Source organism: Pleurodeles waltl, chromosome 2_2, assembly GCF_031143425.1.
Source record: "Pleurodeles waltl isolate 20211129_DDA chromosome 2_2, aPleWal1.hap1.20221129, whole genome shotgun sequence".
Classification (NCBI taxonomy): Eukaryota; Metazoa; Chordata; class Amphibia; order Caudata; family Salamandridae; genus Pleurodeles; species Pleurodeles waltl.
In genome coordinates, this window is record NC_090439.1 from 514,111,878 (window position 1) to 514,132,932 (window position 21,055).

Consider the following 21,055-nt stretch of genomic DNA (forward strand, 5'->3'; position numbering starts at 1 on the left):
GAGTACCTCTCCGGAATACAGGTTGTATGCAGCTGTGTGAATCATTTTCTAGTTATAGGGAAAAGTTCTTGGAGCTATGAATTCTTAATTTGGGATAGGGTGAGCTACAGACCTCTCCGGCCTGGCCCTGCGATGTAGTTATCATAGTGAGTTATGCGGGTGACCGTGTGCGGGGAGCAGTGGGTAGGGAGGGGAGGAGTGGGATTGATGTTCTCTTGTCAGAATTCTTATGGTGTCTAATGCTTTTTGTTTGGCAATCACTGATTGCAAAACAAGTTTCTCCCAACGACCTGAAGGAAACAGATATGCAAATGGGTAGACATGATGCACGCCACTATCTTAGACCCCTGGGGTCGATCTATCCTTATATGGAATGTCAACAGGTTAGGCAATAAAATCAAAAGGGGACTGGTAACAGCCTATATTAGATACCAGAAACCTGATGTAGGAGAGACCCACCTGAAAGGGATCTAATGCCACTTCCTTATTCATGGGGCATATACCATGCTGGCGCATACAGGAGCAAGGGAAGTGGCAATCCTGATCCGGAAGACAACCCCTTTCCAGATGCAAAGGTCATGGATAGACCCCAACAGGAATTAGGTTGCAGTCCAAGGTCTGTGGAGGAGAGAGGATGTCACTATTTTTAGCGTTTAGGCACTCCCTCGACTACAACCACACAATTTATATAAAAGTCGCTGAAATCTTTTTGGTAACCGAGTCCTCCCTGCATATTGTTGGAGGGGATTTCAATGATGTGATTCCACCTGAAATGGATATATCAGGGATGACATACCCTACACCTAGAAATGCACCACTAGGCTCCTTTGCAGATACCTTGGGGTTAACGGACCTCAGGCGCTGCCATCACCCATACTGGACTACGGAGACATGGCTGTCCTCATCCTCCTCGACCTCTCTGCCGCATTCAATACCGTATCCCACACCACTCTATGCACCAGACTTCACAACACTGGCATCCGCGGCAAGTCCTTGGAGTGGATCCGCTCCGTCTTCACCGGAAGGACTTAGAGAGTCAAACTCCTGCCATTCTTCTCGGAACCAACAGAAACCTGTTGTGAATTACCCCAGAGCTCCTCCCTGAGCCCAAACCTCTTCAATATCTACATGGCTCTGCTCGCCAAAATCGTCAGACAGCACAACCTCAACAGTCTCATACGCCAACGACACGCTGCTAATTCTCTCCCTCACCGACGAACAGCCAAGAGCAGCTTCTACAATGGAATGAGAGCAATCGCTGACTGGACGCTCAACTCAGACAGGACAGACATCCTCATCTTGGGTCCTACTCACTCCGCCTGGGATGACACCTGATGGCCAGCTGCCCTTGGAAGCACCCCACCACCCTGACCACGCAATCTACCTGGGCATTATCCTGGACTCCACGCTGTCCATGACTCGCCAAAGTAAACGCCTCCTCCTCCGGAAGATCATCAAGTGGATCCCCACCGAGGCAAGAAGGGCAGCCACCCACACACGTCAGCAGCAAACTCGACTACGGCAATACTCTCTACACTGGAATCACGAAGAAGCTCCAAGCAAGACTCCAGAGAATTCAGAACGCAGCAGCCAGACTCATCCTCGACAGCCCCCATCGCAGCCACATCTCAGCCCACCTTAAAGACCTGCACTGGCTCCCCATCAACGAACGCATCACCTTTAAGCTCCTGACACACACCTACAAGGCTCTGCACAATACTGGACAAGCCTACCTCAACCACCGCCTATCTTACTACACCCCGGCCAGACAACTCCGATCTTTGCAACTTGCCCTCGCAGCCCCCCCTAGAATCAGGAAGAGCAACGGGGAGGCAGATTCTTCTCCTCCATTGTAACGCAGACCTAGAACACGCTACCTACCCACCTCAGGCAGGCCCCCTAGCAGAATCAGTTCAAGAAGGATCTCAAAACCTTGCTCTTCAACTGATCGGCACTCTCACGACAGCGCCTTGAGAACCGATGGGTGATAAACAGCGCTATACAAATCACAGATTGATTTCCCAGAGACAGAGGCCCTGTGGGAATGGCAGAGTGCAGACTGGTTGCTTGGGAGCTAAGGGAAAAGACGGCCTTGCAGGAACTAGAGCAGAAACTGAACTTTATTTTCAAGAAAACAAGGACTCCGTAATGTAACCTTGGTGGTGGTATTATGGGAGACCAATAAAGCAGTGATGCTGGACAGGGCACACAAAATTATTGCTTTAAAAAAAAGAAAGCCATTGAGGAAGTGCAAGAACTCGATCAGCAGCTTAGAAGAGCACGAGCTGCGAATGCAAACTCCCTGACAATGAGACAGACTGAGCTCCTACGAGCAGAGTATAGAGAGCTTTCAACTAATGAAACACGCACTTAACTTCTGGCCACACAACACTGTTTCTATGACAGAGGTGATAAGGCAGAAGAGTAATTGGCATGGTTGGGGCGGTGCTAAGTGGAGACTCGATCGGCACACCAAACAGGAGGTTTGGAAGGCAGGATTTATGCAACAGACAAAGAGGTAGTGGAGAATTTGCAAAGTACTATGAGGCCCTTTATAAAGATTGCACCCTAGGCAATCAACACCAAATTGAGGAGTATCTAGATGTAGTGGACCTGCCGAATCTTCCCACTGAAGGCCTTGTACGAAGAGATTTCCCTTGCCAAAGCGCAGATGACTGGGCTAAAATGAATGCAGGCAAGTCTCCGGGACCCAATGGCCTCCCTGCAGAATAAAAAATAAAAAAATAAAAATATTTTGGCCCCCCGACTTGCTCAAACTATATATGACAGCCCGACAGGAAGGAATCCTCCCACCTGATCTGAGAAGAGCCACAATAGTGGTGACACATACATTAGGAAAACCTCCTGCTGAGTGGGGATCTTACTGTCCGATCTTGTTATTCAATATAGAAACTAAGTTTATATCTGCAATTCTGGACACTAGTCTTACAGGTGTTATCGCTCCCCTGGTCCATTAAGATCTGTCTGGCTTTATGCTGAGGCTCTCTACTAGAATTAATCTTCGTAAACTTCACAGTTCGATGACAGAGGACGGATCCCATTGAGACCTCCATGTATTTGTCTCCCTGGAAGCAGATATAGCATTTGATGCTGTTACTGGCCTTCTATGATCCAAACCGTAAGAAAGATGGACCTTGAACCGCAAATTTTTGACTTGGATAGAACTGTTATACTGGGAACCCATTGTGGAGTTAGGTGTTAATGCAGTCAAATCAACAGAATTTCCCATTAAGATGGGGACCCGACAGGTCTGCCCCCTCTCCTCACTTCCATTTGTCCCCAAACTATAAGTATGTATAGTCCGTGCACACCCAGACATTATAGGTTTTAGGGCAGCGGGATCCCCAATTACAGAGGAAACTTTTTGCTTTACACGGACGATATCCTCCAATATTTCACCCAACCAAAGGAATGGGTTCCAGCTGTACTTCTGGTCTTTGACAGATATGGAGCCCACTCGGAATACACTATAAACTGGGAGAAGTCAGTCCTATACTTGGCAACTGGTCAAGCCGACCTATCAGAGATCCCTGGGAAGCTGAGAGTGAACTGTTAGGATTTCCGGTAATTGGTGTCTATACAACACTAGATCCTGAGAAAAGTATAGAATTCAATGCAAGGAGAATCCTCACAGAACTCCACACAGATGCTGGGCCGGGCAGCTATGTTCAAGGTGGTCACCCTTCCAAAATTCTAATACTCCCTGCAAAACTTCAACTATAGAATCCCAGATGAGGTGTTCGTTAAAATTGATTCCGAACTCCAGAAATTGCTATGGAACTAGGCATCTAGAATAGCCATCCAGGCACGGCAATAGAATTCCTACAATGGAGGAATAGCCCTGCCAGACATTGGGGCCTATTATTGGGCTTCCCACCTGAGTGCAATAAATGACTGGGGCCACACGGAGGGCGACCACCCCACCTATGCGTTAGAAGAACACAATTTTCAAAATATACCTATTGTCATTCCCCATATGAGGGAAAGTGGATGAGGCGTTTCCTAGTGGCAACCCAAGTGACATTAGAGGTGTGACATAAGACGATCAGGCACCTGGGATGGGCAAAGAAAATCACTTACGAAACTCCACTATGGGTGAGGAGCTTCTTTAAAGAACTCAGGAAGTTAAAGGCATTTAGCGACTGGGACCGCATTAGCATCTCTAAGGTGGGTGGTTTACTTGAAGGGGGTGCCCTAATGTCCTTGCCCTCCCTCCAGAGTGAGCATCAACTCCATCATACGGAACACGTTAAATACCTTTAACTTAACATGCTTGGAGAGCAGTGAATATTGCTGCAGATCTCCCAGAATATATACCCCTGGAAGGTAGGCTCTTGATGGGGGACATAGTGAAAAAGGCAGTTTCCTTTGTGTATAAAACCATAAATAACGATATGGCAGACACTCTAAAGAAACTTAGACATAAATGGGTGACTGAAATAGTTGAATTAGAAGATTGGGACTGGGAGGCTGACCTAATGTTCCCCAAGGAAGTAGCAATTAAATCCAGACAGAGGCTCATTCAACTCAAAATCCTCCACCAGATCTACTATAATTGGGCAAGCCTACATACAATGGGGAGAGTGGTGTCATCGGATTGCCTGTAATGCAGGGGACACACTGCCGCCAAAACGTGGAACACTCTTCCCACGCACCTGCGCCAGACCAAAGACCTCCTTACCTTCAGGTAACTTATCAAACCTGGCTGTTTGAGCAGTAGCAGCACATTCCCCCACCCCCCAAAATCTCCCCCTTCCCTACTCATCGCCTTGAGACCCTCACAAGTGAGTAGTGAGCTTTACAAATCCCTGATTGATTGATTGACACACTGGGGAGGCTTTTTTCACACACTCTAGACCTGCCCGGTCATACGCTTCTTTTGGCAAAAAATACTACTAGAATGGGGCAATGTAGTAGGGGAAGCACTTTCTGATGAACCTAAATATATCCTCTAGGATGTCCTAGCCAAATTATTATTTTGTAATGATAGCCAAAAGAGATAGGGCCAGATACTGGGAGCCTCTGAGATACCAACAATGATGGAATGGAAGAAGGGGCTGGATTTATACATGACAGCGGAACGGGTTACGTATAAGAACAGAGGGTGCCCACTCAATTTTCATAAGATATGGGGTGACTGGATTAAGTATTTACAAATTGGATATCCAGGATAAAGCGACTGAAGTGTTGTCAAATCAGAATTAATAACCCCTGCAACTTGATTGATTATGCTTGTCAACTTGTTATTGATTGCTTCCCTAGTAAGGCACATCTAATGTATGAAGATCTGGGCTTACCTTAGCCGAGTACCTAAAGAATGCCAGGTGTGCACTGAAGGCGAGAGGTAGCTCATGTGAAACTTTGATGCATGAGGCACAGTAAATGAGAGGTGGATGATGGAGGAGATCTAGAAACTACAAAAGGCAGACAAAACCTTAGCTTGTGAACCAAAGTTAGTTGCTGTGGTAGCTCTTGATTGATTTACACATTACTAAACTAAGGGATACAAGAACTTCAGCAAACAGATAGGGAGCCAGAAGGATGACTTAGAAGAGGCACAGCCTAAAGCAACTAAAATAAGACAGACAGAATTACCCCATTAAACGTACTTAACATCAATCATCACTGCAGCTATCAGAGCTCCCATATTGAGGAGCGGCCGAAAGGAATAGGTAATTTATTCAGAGCTCATGAATCTGAAAGAGGCACTGATGAGACGAAAGAGAAGCCCAAAACATCCCCAATGAAGAAGAAAATGAGACTCAGTTTTGGGGATCTAAGGACTTACTATATTGTGTCTCACCCCCCTCATTCCTTTCTAGGACTGATCTGATGGCACAGGCAGGGTCGACTGGGAAAGAAATTAGGTCTGGGCTTCAAAATGAAAGTGGACCCCATTAGTGAATTAGGTAGCTAAAAAAAAAAAAAGTGGCCCATGTTTGCAGTTTTGAACTTCTAAAGACATGACGCAGAAGGGTTTTGCAAGGAATGGAAGACTGAATTGATTTGAGCAATCTATGTTTGTTTTACTATCAGGCAGCTCAACATTAACAACTGTCTCAGCAGACCATAAAACAGGCCCACAGACAGTCAAAAAACACCCCTTTGAACTGTCAGACCAGCCTATCAGGCACTGTCTGATTGCCCTACAAGCCAGTTCAATCCTGGGTACATACTAGAACCCTCACATGCATGGTTCATTGATCTGGTGCTGTAACACCTTCAGTTAATTCTGACTACTCTGGTGAAGTTATCCGAGTCAAATACAGAACCAGCCTTGCCTGGAATCAAGGTGAACAAGGTAAGATTACGTATTTGAAGGGCTTGGCTAAGAGCTGGTCAAAATTCACATCAAAGGTGCCTAAACCAATGTTTTTCAAACTTCTTAGAAAGGCAAGACACGCCATGCCCTATGATAGTGCTGATGGACATTTGAGAACATATTGACCACACAGATAGGCACCACACAGAGAGGTGTAGCTGCTGTTCTCTCTACTCTTGGAAGGCACGCCTGTATGGACAAAAGCACTTGCTTTGGGTGGCCACCTATCAATCTGCTAACGCATATGACTTTCTTTCATGATTCCCTCTTTTTACACTCAGTAGCTAAGTATCTGTGATCCCACTAGAAGTACTCCATGTGCTTTTGGGTTGCTCACCAGTAGAGTAGAATATCGGTCTTTGCTCTGGCTTGCACCAGAACTACAGCCTGATACACAGGAGAGGAGGATTACTTCCCTCCCTCCTACCCCCACACATAAAATACACACACACACACACACACACACACACACACACACGCTATGAGACAAATAACTTGGGGCATTTGGGATTCTGTCTCTGAGGATAAAATACATTCCATCTCATAATAGGAGGTGTTCGCTTCTCCAGGAATGTGTTGTGAATTTGGATGTTTGTGCAGTGTGAGTGTAGACAGTATCTCCTGTGGATAGTGTCCTCTGCAAGGAAATAATGTGTGCAGCATCAGGGCTCAGTCTCAGAAATCTGATGCAAGATTTATCTCCGTCAGCAGAGTACTGCATGGGCACATAAGATAGACGAAAACAGTTCTGCTGCTTGCCAACTCAACTCTTTAGATCTTCTCTGAAATCTATCGACCACAGTTTGGAATGTCTCATTGTGTTAAAGACAAATCACAATCTGCGCCCTCTCCATTTGTGCACTACTAAGGACACCCTGAACCCCCCCTCATTGAGTCGGCTATCTATCCATGGGAATCTGCAATTAGTTACCAGGTGGTGGCTGCCCTTCCTCTCCTTACTGACATTCCTTGAACCAATACTGTATGAAGCCTGTTGCATTGGTTGTCTTGAGTAACAGAGAACGCTAACTTGATTGTTCTTGCTTCCATCAGTGCCCCCAAGAGAAGAAGAATGGATACTTGAACAAATGGCTTCATTCGTCTAGACCTTTATGCTGCACCAGAACAGAGATTGACCAGGAATAGGACAGTTGTTTCTGCAGAGGTTGGTCCCTGCTGCTGTAGCCTGCCCTAGAAAAGGAGGCATACTAACACATGGAGAGATAACTGAAACCTATATAGAGATCATCTTGAGGGAAGAACCTGCCCAAGAGAATTCCAACAAAGCTGGTCGGAAGAAGACTTAAACAGTTACTGTCTTTGTACTTTGGTGAAGATTTTCTTGGCTCTATCTTGTAGACTGTAGCAATAAATGTTCCCTCCATCCAGGAGGGCAGATATAAACTGAATTTAAAATGTATAGGAAACAGCAGCAGAGGCAATCAACTGGAAACTTGTTGATGATTGTTCACTAGACACCTTAATGTTCTAGAAGTACTTAAAACTTTCTTCCAGTGAATAGCGTTGTTTGCTTGCAACTGTCCTACATTGCAATGGTTGGTTCTGTGTAAACTCTAGCTCCCTTACTTTCACAGACAAATGCAATCTCAATTTTGCCAAATATGTAGAGCATGTAAATAACATTAGTCATAGTACACTAAGTCAATTAAACATACAATTTATCAAAACCAGACCAATTTTAGACAACCGATCTTAAGCATGACAATCTTGCAGGCGGCAATTCGTTTTTCCCTTTATTACTTTCTAATAAGCCTGCTGAACCATTGGAAGTTCAAGAAAGATATCAGAATACTACTTGCACTGGGATCACTCTCAGGTCCACAACTATGGCTGTCTGGGAATGTCTTACTATTAATTATGGTGAAGTGCCATAAGAGATGTTACTCTATCCCGTAAGTCCTGGGGAGAGAGCATGTCAGATAGGAGTGTGAAGCAGGTATCTTGTCGAGATCCATGACTTTTGGCGACTACTGTGACAGAGGCCGCTGATGCAAATGATTCAGCCCACATCCATTCTTCTTACTTTGTCATCAGTGTATTGCCACCAGCAGACCGAACAGCCCTTGTGGAAAGCCTATCTTCAGGGGCTAAAACCTGCCCTGCGAGCTGCAGGAGAAAATTGTGAGCCACATCATAGTGGAAGACGATAGAAATATGCCTTTGGTAGATGGAAAACGTTGGTGGTTCAAGAGCTGATATCCAGATCTTATGGATTCTCCATCACATTCGGTCTTCTGCTTCCTTGATGGTCTCCAGTATCAGTTAGTCTACAAGAACTGAGATGTTCAGCAAATACAGCAAAACCACCAACAGCCTCAGGCAGGTAAACAATCAAGGACAAAGCCAACAGATTGCGGCTGTACATAGAGCTCAATCTGCTGACAGTTGAGATGTGAACTGTAACAGCAGAAAAAGGGAGGTGCAGCAGGATCAATGAGGTCACAAAGGAAAGAGGGGGCAGTGGGAGAAAGCACTGAGATGCCGACACTGGCAAGGAAAGAAAGGCCTGTGTGCACATATCAAGTGCTAAAAGTGGAATGATACAGAAACATGCAATACAGTTCACTTGATTACAGCCCTCAAGAACTTTACACATGCATAACTACAAATGCAATTTTAAGCATAAACTAATCAGTTACGGTAAAACAACAATAGGTGTGCTAAGACCCGTAGTGTTCATTAAACAATTAACATTTAATACAACACAACGACATTTAAATCTTATCATCATTGATAAGGAGTAAATAAGTACTACTGGCAGGAACAGTGGTAAGCTCTTCCATTACAAAATGCACCTACTGTTGGGACTGCGATAAATAATGTTCCTACCATGTGTAAAATGTACCTAGTTTTTTTAATACATTTCCCACATTAGCCTTGATATTTCCCAAAAAGATGTTACAAGAGGTGCGGAACTGGTGAAAACACTGTATAAACTTAAGGGTGTTTCTAATGAAATGCTTTACTAGTGTCTTTTTAGGTCTAGCTTGAAGCGCAGCTGTCTAGTGACCCACTGTTCGCAATAATAAAAAATATCTATAGAGTGGGCTGTGGCTCTACCCAATGGAGTTTTACTCTTTCACTGTATGCTGTGTGGCTGTTTAATGTATCGTTCCGCCCGCCATGGAGCACTTGAATTGGTGTGCATGAAGGAATTATTTTACATGCCAAAAGTACAGTTAATCACCATACATTAGATTATTTATCTCATACATCCACTGTATACAGAAAGCAATTGTTTTTTGTTTCTTTTCTTCACTGCAAAATGCTTTTTAAAAATATTTTTATTAGAACTAAAAATGTGACCCAGACTTCTTAACTGTAACGTTGTCGCGTAGGCTCTCATTATTCTAATGAGGCTACTGGATTTAGAGCGGCAGAATCGCCTGAAGCGTGGGTGACTGAGTCCAACCCACTACAGGCGACACCTGTCGCCCTAATCCGGGGTTTGCTCGAGCTAACCAGCAGTGCCTCATCTCTACCCAAAGTCATTGATACAGCACAACGTGTTAAGCTCTAATTCTGCCCTTCAGGTTCCCCTGGGAAGACATCATCCCCCTTACCTGAGCAAAGGCCTGAAGTCTGCAAAGACAGCTGTAGCAAAGCATTCAGCAATCAGCAAACAGTTGTGTTTCTCTGGCTGAATCTCCCTCTAACATGTAAGGGACAGGGAAGTGTTTTTATAATAAAACAGCTGATGTTCTGAGAAAATGTCCCATAGTAAGGATGTGTGTTTTTTATGAATGTCAGAGACTAAACTTTCTGCCACGTTCACTGGCAACCTATCTTACTGTAGCCTTGGAAGAAGCACAGAGTGAGCAAGAATGTCTTGTTTAAGAACAGAGTGCTGGCCTAAGCAAAAACAGTCAGATAGAGAGAAATAAAACAAGACAGTAAAAGTGGCTACTATAACAATAATAAAGCAAAGCCGAATAAAATATATCTAGGTTAAAGTGCACAGCGGCAGGCCTAGTATGTTAAAATAACATGCATGGAGCTATAATTAAAATGGCTACAAGACAACGCGACACATGCTGACTGTATGTCAAGGGCAATCCCAGCCGTGATGTTACTTGGCTTCATCGCCCAAGGTAAGGATGAAAATGAAAAGAGCATATGGAATTTTTCACAAATGCTATAACTTTCAAATTATTGATAATAAGGATAATGACTACTGAATAGTATAGAGGTGAAGGAGAAATATCACTTGGTAATCAAGGCTTACGCTTTCAAACAACAAACATTAAAAAGTGCTCCAATTACCAGTTCTGAAAGTTTTTCAATTTCTCCCTCTCTTGCAGCTCTTAAAAGCATGTCTTCAAGCTTTCTCTCCCTTGTTCTTTCTGCAGCTGTTAAAGAAATGTAAATGTGCAGTTATGACTCCTGGCTCAGATACGTCTTTAGTTCTGTAATATCTTGTGATAACGGACACCAATTGCTTGCATACATCAAAAGGACAGGTGATCTTGGTATTGCATAGACTGATAAACGATGAACTGTTTCATTGACTAATTCTCTCCTATCAAAAAAGAGGGCCGCTGAAAAGCAGTTCTTTGGAGGCAGCAAACCAGGGCATATAACTGAAAAAGAACCATTTAAACCACCTCCAGGTTGTAGAAAAATAGAGAACTTAATTCCTGCTTCTGGTTAATACATCACATTGAAGCAACAAAGATAAGGATAGAGGCAAACCTGGATTGCATGATTTTATAAAATTCATAGGCTCACCATGTAATTCAAAATCTACTCTGAGCAGTATACAAATGAACTCTCGGCCGGTAACAGTATAGGAGAGTCTAGGGCGAGTAGGAGGTCAGGAAGAAGGGTCAGCCTTTTCTATAGTAGCTCCCAGTGCTTCTCAAAACTAGTGGCCACATTGGCCTTATGCAGATGGGGCGGTGTGACATCAGAGAAGATCATATGGTGGCATGATTGAAAGTCTTCAGCACTTTCTGGCGCTCACTAAAATAACTTTAACAGAAGTGAGCTATATCCGGGACTAGGCTCCCTAAAAGCCCAGAACCGAAGCATGGTCAGAAAAAAACAGGTTTTAATGACATCATGCAATCTGATGCCTGTTTTAAACATAATCTTACAATAAACGAAGGTGCTAGTGGGAAGAATGTTTGACGTTTAGGGGGATCCAGAGAGTGTGCATTATAGTGCTTTTCGGATTACCGGGCACTACAAACATCAGTATGTTTGGGGAAAAATGTTAAGGCCTCGGAAAATGATTTATTTGCATTCCTAATAAATACGAACCAGCCCCATGAGTTGTGTCACTAAATTACAAACAAATGAATTATAGCATGTTTGCACAAATTTACAAAATATACAATAGTGAAAAGCACAACCTAGATTAAACACAGTCACAGGATAAAAACAGGATATATACAACACAGACAGCTCTTTTTTTTTTTAAAACTTCATAAGATTGATTAATCGTATTTGCAGAGCTCCCAATCTTGGTGCACTCCAAGAAGGACTGAGTTAAAGTTTATTGGTTTCTAATGGCTGAAGAAAACCTTCTTCAGAGTGTTAGAGAGAGGGCCGTCTATAATCAATTTCAGAGACATATAGTTCAGTGCATACAGTGAAATTCTTTATGAGCTATACAGACCAATTTGAACATATGGTTTCAATTGGAAACAATTTAAGGATGATCAAGAGTGATATGTAGTGCTCAAACGTTTGATTCTTGGAACCAATCTAGCTACAGCAACTGTGGGCACCTTAATAGGAGCAAGGGGAATCTTCGGTATACCTTGAGTATCCAGTTCCCATCATCTAGTCTTGGTAAGATAAGGTACCCATACCCCTGTTTAAGGTAACTTTCTAAGGAAGGACTTTACCCCTTAGGGACGTCCAAATATGCTGCACACTTTTACTTACGAAGTTGATGGTTGCATGCACGTTCAGACTTTCAGCAAGTATAAAGGCTGATAAATTAGCACATTCAGAAATGGCTGGTTTATAATCCATCATGTTGACCGAATTAAGCCAGCATTGAACCAGAATGGGAAACTATGTTTGGGTGTGGAGAATTAACAGGAACATTTATGTGAGATAATTTACCATCCATTACTAAATGGATTAAAGAAAGCTCAGCTGGACAGGAAATATCCTCTAGGTAGGAAACTATAAAGTGCAATGAAATATTATCAGTGTAAAGATGGTATGGAAAGTTTACGAGACTACATAAAAAAAACTAAAATATGTACACGAGATGCCGGCCTCAGCTGTTGATGAGAGGGACTGGGATAGAATTGCATTGTGAATTTCTGCCCCAAACCGAATCTCTGTTACTCAAATGGGTTGCTTCATGGTCCTTCAAGCTGAATAAGGGCCATTTGCCCTCTGCCTTTTACACAATCCTTTTCGGTTTTCTGCAATCCTAACTATTGCAACAAATTGAGCTTTCAAATATAGAGCCTTGTTCACCAAGGTAATTTCAGTTGCAGGCAGAGATGTGGGAATTAAATTACCCTTTTTAAGTCTTACAGGAAGCCCTAAAGGAATACCTAGTGCCTGTAAACGCATTTACTAGTGTGAATTTTCCTTTCACACGTGTGGAGAAATCCACCTTAGTAAATCCAACTGAAGGGGTGGGAAGTGACTGTACCATGGCATGGTGTGTCTTGGAAGTTTGGGAAGACCCACAAATGTCTATTTGAGGGTGTTTCCAAAATATTCTCTGGCTCCTTTTAACCTTGGAAGCGAGCAGGGATTTAGTCCGGACAAGAGCAGGAGTATCTCCCCTCCTAAGTGAAAGGGGAATGGATCACCCCTTCAACTTACCGAGGTCTATGGTAAGGTCTTTCTCCACAGTACCCCAGAGTGACTCAAAGGGCTAGTCTGCTAGACTCCTGATCTCAGGGACATAACAGGCACCCCAAAGCTCCTGGAACAGTCTTCAGTGAGTTCCTGACTCCCAAAAGGTGCCTCTCCGGTCCTGGGCCCTTGGTGTGGCTCTCGAGCTCTTAATTTCAAGCCTTTGAGCGCGTTCAAACCAGACCAGTACCATTCACACAAAAAATTAGTGTGAGCCGCTGCAAGTCCATCTCTTCGCGCAGCAAGCATCCTCTGCCCACATGGATTGCCAAAGTGAGACTCCAGCCCACTTGTCCACGATGCCCAGCCAGCTTCTCACACCACACCAACCATCGCCAGTGATGCTCTCTTTGCCCCTAGCAAACTTCTTTCACACAAATGTGGCTCTTGACAAAACTTGAGAAGGTAAAACTCCAGCGGGACTAATCTGGGACTGTATCCAACCCGCCCTCCATTGTGGTAGATCTGAAATTTTGAAGCTGACCCGGTTCAGTGCGACCAGATAGCTGTGGTTGGCGCTTTATGTTTTTAGGAGTTAAATTGCACTTTATTCTTTAAAAAAATCATAACTCCAGTTCTACTGACTGGAGTTTTGCCATTTTGGTTTACTTTTGTGTTTTTGATTAAGCTCTATTTCTGTTTACTATGGATGGGGTACTTTTTGGGTGGTGGTTTCAACTATTTTGCTGTCTGAAGCGTGGCACAAATAGTTTACACATTCCCTCTAAGATAAGACTGACTGCTCTGTGCCAAGTCACCAGAGGACTGAGCACATGTCAATTTGGGGTTTGCGTGTGCCTTACCCTGACTAGGATTGTGGTTGCTGCTTGACTAGGGATCACATCTCAGTCAACCAGTAATCCAATTTCTAACAGCCTGGAAAAGTAAAGTATGCAGTCAACAAATTAACATCTTTTGAAGATCCTTAGTTAAAGAATACCTTCAAGCATGCTTCTGATTTCTGGGTCCTTAGTGACATTTTTTGCAGTCTGTCCATCCCCATTAATGATGGCTGTATCAGCATCATACTGCAATAGCAACATTACCAGCTCCTACAAAAACAAATAAAAAGGACAGAACATCTACTGTACTTTCAGCAGTATAGTTGTTAATGAGGCTACACAAATATGAACTCTCTGACAAAACAGGCGACATTTTTAGTTTAACATAAAGTTCAATCTTCAACAAATACCAGCTGCCTGATTAACTCTTTAGCAGTCACCATTAATAAGTAAGTAACACATCCAAACATCTCCTGATCCTACACACAAAACCAAATGTTTAGGAATACACTGAGGAACTAATCTAAAAACATCACTAACTCTGCATGCAGAAATGAATTATGAATAATTAGAAGTTCAGTCTGCAAAGTTTGACAAAGAAATCAACTGAATATATTTAGCCCCTATCAGAAAGGAAACCAGCGCTTCACGCATAAACCTCCTACTTGTCTTTTAAGAGAAAAGTACAATAACAAGGGAGGAAACGATTGGCAGCATCCAGAGACAGCACATATTTTCACTTATTCACTGCTATAAGATCTCTGTACTATCCATAGAGGACTACCAGGAGCATCAATTTGGCTACCCAGAGCCTAGTAAGGAAGAATTGCCCTGGCCTCCTACCCAAGGGAAAGCACAGTCACTCCAGGGGTGACTCTTCTTATAAGGGAAGATGTGGTGATCATTCCATCCTAAGGGCAGAGAAACTTGGTGAACACTTCTCCAGCTGCATCTGTCTATGGAGACAGGTGAGATAGCTGTAATAGATAATGGGACTCTTGTCTCTAATCAACAATACTCAGACAAATTATATGCGATTACCAGCAGTCAGGAAAGGATCAAATGCATTTGCCAAGCTTGCTGTAGCCCAGGGCTTCACCAGGTAACCCTTTATTTCTATGCATTTCTCTTACATGTCCGTTGTTGATCAGTAAAGACTTCCTGGAGAGGAAAGAGCATTACAAGTGGGTGATAGTCGAGGAGTGCTTCAGATTTGAAATTCCAAATTAAATGAAGAGATAGGCTGGATTCCACATGTGATATTTTCATCATGACCAGGGTGGAATGAAAAGGCATTAGGAAACGTACCAGAAAAGCGGTGGCAGAGGCAAGAAGTAACTGGAGATCAGCAGACAAAGCAGATTTTCTTAAATTCATGAATTTATTACTCAGTCTGGATGCTCTTGTGAGAGAAGATCCCTCTTTTACCTTCGTTTTGATAACCGTTGAAACCACTTCATGCATGAATGTGGACTTCAAAGCTTGGCACATGATCCCCATGGGCCCTCAGTGATTGGGGTGACTAATTGTGGTAAAAAGAAACTTACAGAAATCACCCTGCATAAAAAGTAAGAATCAAAATAAATGTAAAGGGCTCCTAAATGAGAGGATTACATTTGTTGAGCCAAGGCATCCAATATACTGCAGGCATAGAGACCATGACCAGGGAAGCCTCAAAATGTTCTTTAGATGAAGTGAAAGCAAAACATTTCCCTCATGTCATAAGAATGAATTAGAACCTGGATATCAAACAGAGTTATTCAAAATACGAGACAGCAAAAAATGAAACTGTCCCAAAACCAACTATAACTCTCAGAGCAGTTGACCTCAACATCTTTAAAATCACTTAGACAAGATGCCACTTCTCAAGCCTCCAAATATTCAACTGAGCACAATCTGAATAACCCACATCTATGGTCTGCTTGGTTCAAATTAAATTACAAAGACATGTTTGGTTCCACAATGGCAAACACTGAGATGAGATCTCTCAGCAAAAGAGGGTGAAAGAGAAGCAAACAAAGTATCCAGTTCATCCTATTCACATCCTCTTTACAAACAGAATACACAGTGTCCCTATGGATTTGGAGGCAATACTTAAATAGGCTGGCCCTCAGAAAGGCACAAGCTCGAACGCAAAAATAAATTAAAAAAAAAAAAAAAAAGAAATCAAAGACTAAGGGAGGGGGATCAGTTAAAAAAAAACTGTGCAGATCGAGGAAGCCAGACAGATAGGGTACAAAGTGTGCAGAAAAATCATTAACACACATTCATGATGCTCATAGTAGGGTCACAGGCTCAAAAGATGGAAAGTACCATAAGTCATCTACAGTGAAACAAACTTGATGGGCATTTTCATACAAGTACCAGTGAGTTTGGAAAGCGTAAACGCGGATGGAGCATGAGCCTAATCCTGACTTTACCATCAACACAAAGCATTACTGACATTCCTGCTTTGACAATCTCTTTACAATCAGAGCTCACAAACAATTAATTTTCATCAGTTGCTAATCTGAGGGGACAGGATGCTTGTTTTTAATGTTAACTTTAATTCTGAAGGAGGTCAAAGGTACCTGAAAGGCATAGGCAGAGTCTATTTCCTTGTTAAATAGAGGATATAGACAGGAAGCTTGTTCAGAATGAGAACAGATTAACAATGTTTTGAATAAGGGATCTCTGAAGATCTAGATGATAATGCCATCGCCGAGGATGACTTAACAATATCCTCAGCCCCATCATGTGTCACTTTCAAAGTCAAGGATAACTTCCCGAACACAAAATAATCTGGCTAGTTTTTCTGATTACAGAGTTAAGGAAAAACATTACAGCAAGTGATCCATAAGAGGGCATTCAAAGCAGAGAATGAACATACTATGAATCCACTTTTAAAATGTTTTTCTTGCTGTCATAGAATTATGCAGCTCGAAGCCTCTGCTTTAACTGAGCCTCTCACCTCATTGCTCAATTTGTCCCTGCAGTCAGGAATAGTACCCAGCGTGTTCCAGAGAGCTGCAGTTGTTCTTCTACTGAAAGTATCAAATGATGATCCCAATATATTGAAAAACTATAAGCCTATATTTCAAAGCCTTACAGCGTTAAACCTTTGGAATCCCATTGAGCGCAGGAATTGTGCACCCATATGCAGTTTCAGATTTCTTCCATTCTAAACAAGCAGGTTTCCACAACATGGAAATTGTGTTAATTTCAGTGAATGATGACCTATGGGAGGACTCGGGTCGAGGACAAGTTATGGCTCTAACCTTGCTTGATCTGTCCTTGGCCTTTAATACAGATGATCATGAGATACTACTCTGCCGTATCAGGCCCTGGCCATTTCTAATATAGCAAATGAATGGCTTAGCTCTTTCATAAGTAAAAGAACTCAAGCCGTGGTCGGACACCATTCATAGCTCCTGAAGTCAAAGTTGACTGCAGAGTTCCTAATGGGTCAACTCTCTCACCTCATTTGTTCAACATCTAATTGCAGCAACTGATAATGGAAATAGCAAGAAGAAGGAGCTGCATTGTTAATTATGCAGATGAATCCAAGATCGTACTATGTTTAGAGAGTCTCACATTCACTTCCAAGACTCTATGCATGTCATCTGCAGGTGTATGAAGACAAACTTACGTTTAATGCGGAGAAGACCAAAACTGTAGTCTTCAATGGTCACCCAGGAATCTGGTCAGAGCTTTATTAGCCCAGGTAAATGGGCCCGCCTCCTACACCTAATGCAGTGGCCAAAAGTCTGGGCATAATAATTGATCGTAAACTATTCCTGAGCCCACAAATTAACAATGTGTTCTCGAAAGGGGCATGTACCTTTCATACCTCTCCTCAGAAACCATGAAAATAATCATGGAAGCAGTGATTGAAGGGAGAATTAACTATGCTGATAGCATTTATCTGGGATTACTAGACTGTGACCTAAAACGTCTCCAGATACTTCAAAACGCATTGGCTACGTGGGTGCTCTTGGCCCCTCATGGATCACACACTTTCTCACTGCCAAAACGGTTGCATTGGCTACCAATAACATAGTGAATTCAATTTAAACTGTGCAGTTAGTCTTTAGCGCTATTCATGGCTTAGCCCCGGACTTTCTTGTTATGTTTGTGTTGAGATGCATCCAACCAGGGCCATGGGCTCGTCTACGGCCAATCTACTAGTGATACCTAGGCTCAGGAAAACTAGAAAAGGACGTTGCATCACTAGAACCTTTTAGATGAGCATTGAAAGCCTGGCTATTTGAGAAAGCATTTGGCTCTGAATATATAGCAACTGACAGAACACGTGTAATGTCCCCTTCTAAGGGCTAGCGCCATAATAGCTCTGGGTGAACATGACTAACCATACAGAAACCTTTAGATGGCCTCCTACAGAGGCTTTTTCATCACGCTTTGTACAGACTGGCCAAACAGTGCACATGTTGCTAAGGAAATAATAATCAGCTCTCCTGTAGAGTAAGGGATTAACCGTAACGGCGTATCTGTAACACATATATAACTACAACAGTAATAAAATAAAATAGGCAGTACTTGGAAAGAGAGATAAGGAATTAGTTCTAAATTCCAAGAACAAGAATTCCAAACTGTGCTTCTGTCTAGGTATCTTTTGACCTCAAGGTCATGGTGGAGACCAGTAGTCCTCATGCCTAGAAACTCGATATATGCCAAAAATGTAATCTGTTTGTACCAATGCTCAAGATATCCCATCAACTACATGATGTAAAATCTTTAAACCCTTCATTAAAAGACTTCTAAGTAAACCGAATATGATTTTTTGCCTCTTCCAAGTTTGGTGCTTCTTTGTCACCCTGATAGTTTAAAAGTGACAGACATGTCAAGTGGCAGAGTATATCAATGCTCTGCATTGCAGATAATTAAAGCAAATACACAAATCATAATTAACGGATTAGGTAGATCACAAACTAAAAAAAAAAGGAAAATTATGTTTAAACTAGATTTAAATCCAAAACTTCTTTACTGCCTGTGTTGATAACACTATTTTGTGAATTTTGATCCATTTACTCTTACAGATGTAATTTGTTTGCTTTGCTACTATTCTATGATTAACATACTCTTGATGTTACAAGTTTTTGGCAAAATAGACCATATTTACTTCAATGATCCCGTCCATTCATAAAGAAACAAATACTTTTAAAGATTAGCTGAGGAATAATGTTTGTTGTCACCTTTCGTCCAGTGAAGGATGCACGATGCAGTGGAGTATCTCCCATATCATTTATTACATTTACTTCTGCACCAGCCTGTCAAGACAAAAGAGGTACAACAATGTAAGTTTAACTATTGGTACCATTCTTATCAATTAAAACACCACATTTTCTTGTACTAACCACAGTTCGACTGTTGCGAAATTACTATCTCAATGTTCAACTGTCTAAATGTGTTAGATCTACAAGTTATTAATCTGGAGCAACAGGGTCACTGTGTCCCAAATTTCTGCGGTCCCCACCTTCAGATTTTAGAAACACTGCTAAAGGAAGTGTATAATTGAGTTATTTACCATTTCATAATAATACTTATTTCAATCATCTCAAACCCATAAGAACAGCTGGATCCTGTAAGAGAAGAAACTAGCGTTGGCTACTGGAGAAACAAATAGTCTCATCTTGTTCCATCACATACATAACAACTAGTTATCTAATTAAGCCTAAAAACCACAATGGTGAATAAAGATATTGATTACGAAAAATGTGATTAGGTGGGTAAATATTCACTCTTCAATTTGTTTTGATTGTGAACTAAGGAAAGGTTCTGCTTTTGCCTAAATATACTCTCTCTACCAATCAACCATTATTTAAGCTGAATAATATCGTTTTTTTTTTTTTTTTTTAAGTAGAGGATTGCAAAGTACAGCATAGTTCATCGAATATCAACATATTAATTTCCAGGCAATTACACTTGTTGAAATACAGAATTTAAAGAACCAAAGTAAACTCTATTTAAATATAAGACTTTATGACAGTAAGGCTGGTTCGTATGTTAGCCTATTCAAATTAATTTGTCTCCTGTTATGCTCCAGAGGCAAGAACCCTCCAGATACAAGTTTAAGCATTTACCAAAGAGATGAATTACTTGGTTTGTCAGGCTTATTTGCTCTGGGTTGGTTGAGGAGAAATCAAATATATTTCTTCTGCAAGCATTCTTAAGAAGCAGTCATTCTTTAAAAGCCAAATGGAACCCGTTCATTGTCCTGTTATCAAGGTATTAAATTTGTGTTTAGGAAATTTCAATGATTGCAAAATGCAAAAACTGGTGAGAAGTCAAATTTTGTACTGCACAATTCACTGTCAGCCAACAAGATTATTTCTTTAATAAATGTTAGAAACATGAAATCTCTGAAAGTTATTTGTCACATAACATTAGATTGACCTACTATTAGTACTTGGTGAAGATTAAATGAAGGTGATATAGGTTTTAATTTGTGAAATATAGAAGATTCAGTTAGACTGTTGACTTGTTTCTTTCACATCTGTATACTCAACCATACAAGCCTGCAGTGACCATAAGCTGCTATCCCAGAGCATGTGACAGGAGAGCTATACATGCACAATGCTAGTCACATATTGATAAACCTGTTCAAGAATATGGAGAGAGAGTCATATATGTGGGGGCCATACTTGCACAAGGCGAGTTACAGTGACTCTGGGGACTTTGCTGTATTGTGGCTGCATTTATATACAACGTCATTCTTGACAAGGAGCTGGAGTCATTTTGCTGATAGGTAGCACACTAGTCTGTATTTTGCGCTCAGATGCACAGATGTATTTTGTAGTGTGCCCTATTTTCTAAAAAACTAACAAAAAAACTTTGGAGAAGTAAGTAAAAAGTCAATCACTACCAAATGTATTACTTCACCCCCTGCTTAGAAGGGTTAAAGTCTAGTGGCCATATGGCTGCAGGCTGGAAGTTTTTACATTTTCCATAGTTTACAATCACATTTTTGGATGAGCTCAGGTTCAGGTTACTCTTTAACTCTTGCCCAGCTTTAGGGTGATCTGTGTGACATTGGGGATGTGGTAGCAGATTCAGGTGAAGGATTTGGTGAAGTTCATTA

At 42.0% G+C, this 21,055-nt stretch overlaps 1 protein-coding gene across 1 annotated transcript in view; it reads right to left on the bottom strand.

Moving 5' to 3' along the window:
* The window catches only part of OSBPL1A (oxysterol binding protein like 1A), a 1,294,449-nt gene that overhangs the window by 1,154,288 nt on the left and 119,106 nt on the right, over nt 1–21,055 (bottom strand). Inside the window, exons 4-6 of the mRNA XM_069220031.1 lie at nt 19,170–19,244; nt 14,136–14,247; nt 10,628–10,713 (exon numbers count right to left, since the gene is read on the bottom strand). Coding sequence (XP_069076132.1) covers nt 10,628–10,713; nt 14,136–14,247; nt 19,170–19,244 — 273 coding nt within the window. The remainder of the gene's footprint in view (nt 1–10,627; nt 10,714–14,135; nt 14,248–19,169; nt 19,245–21,055) is intronic.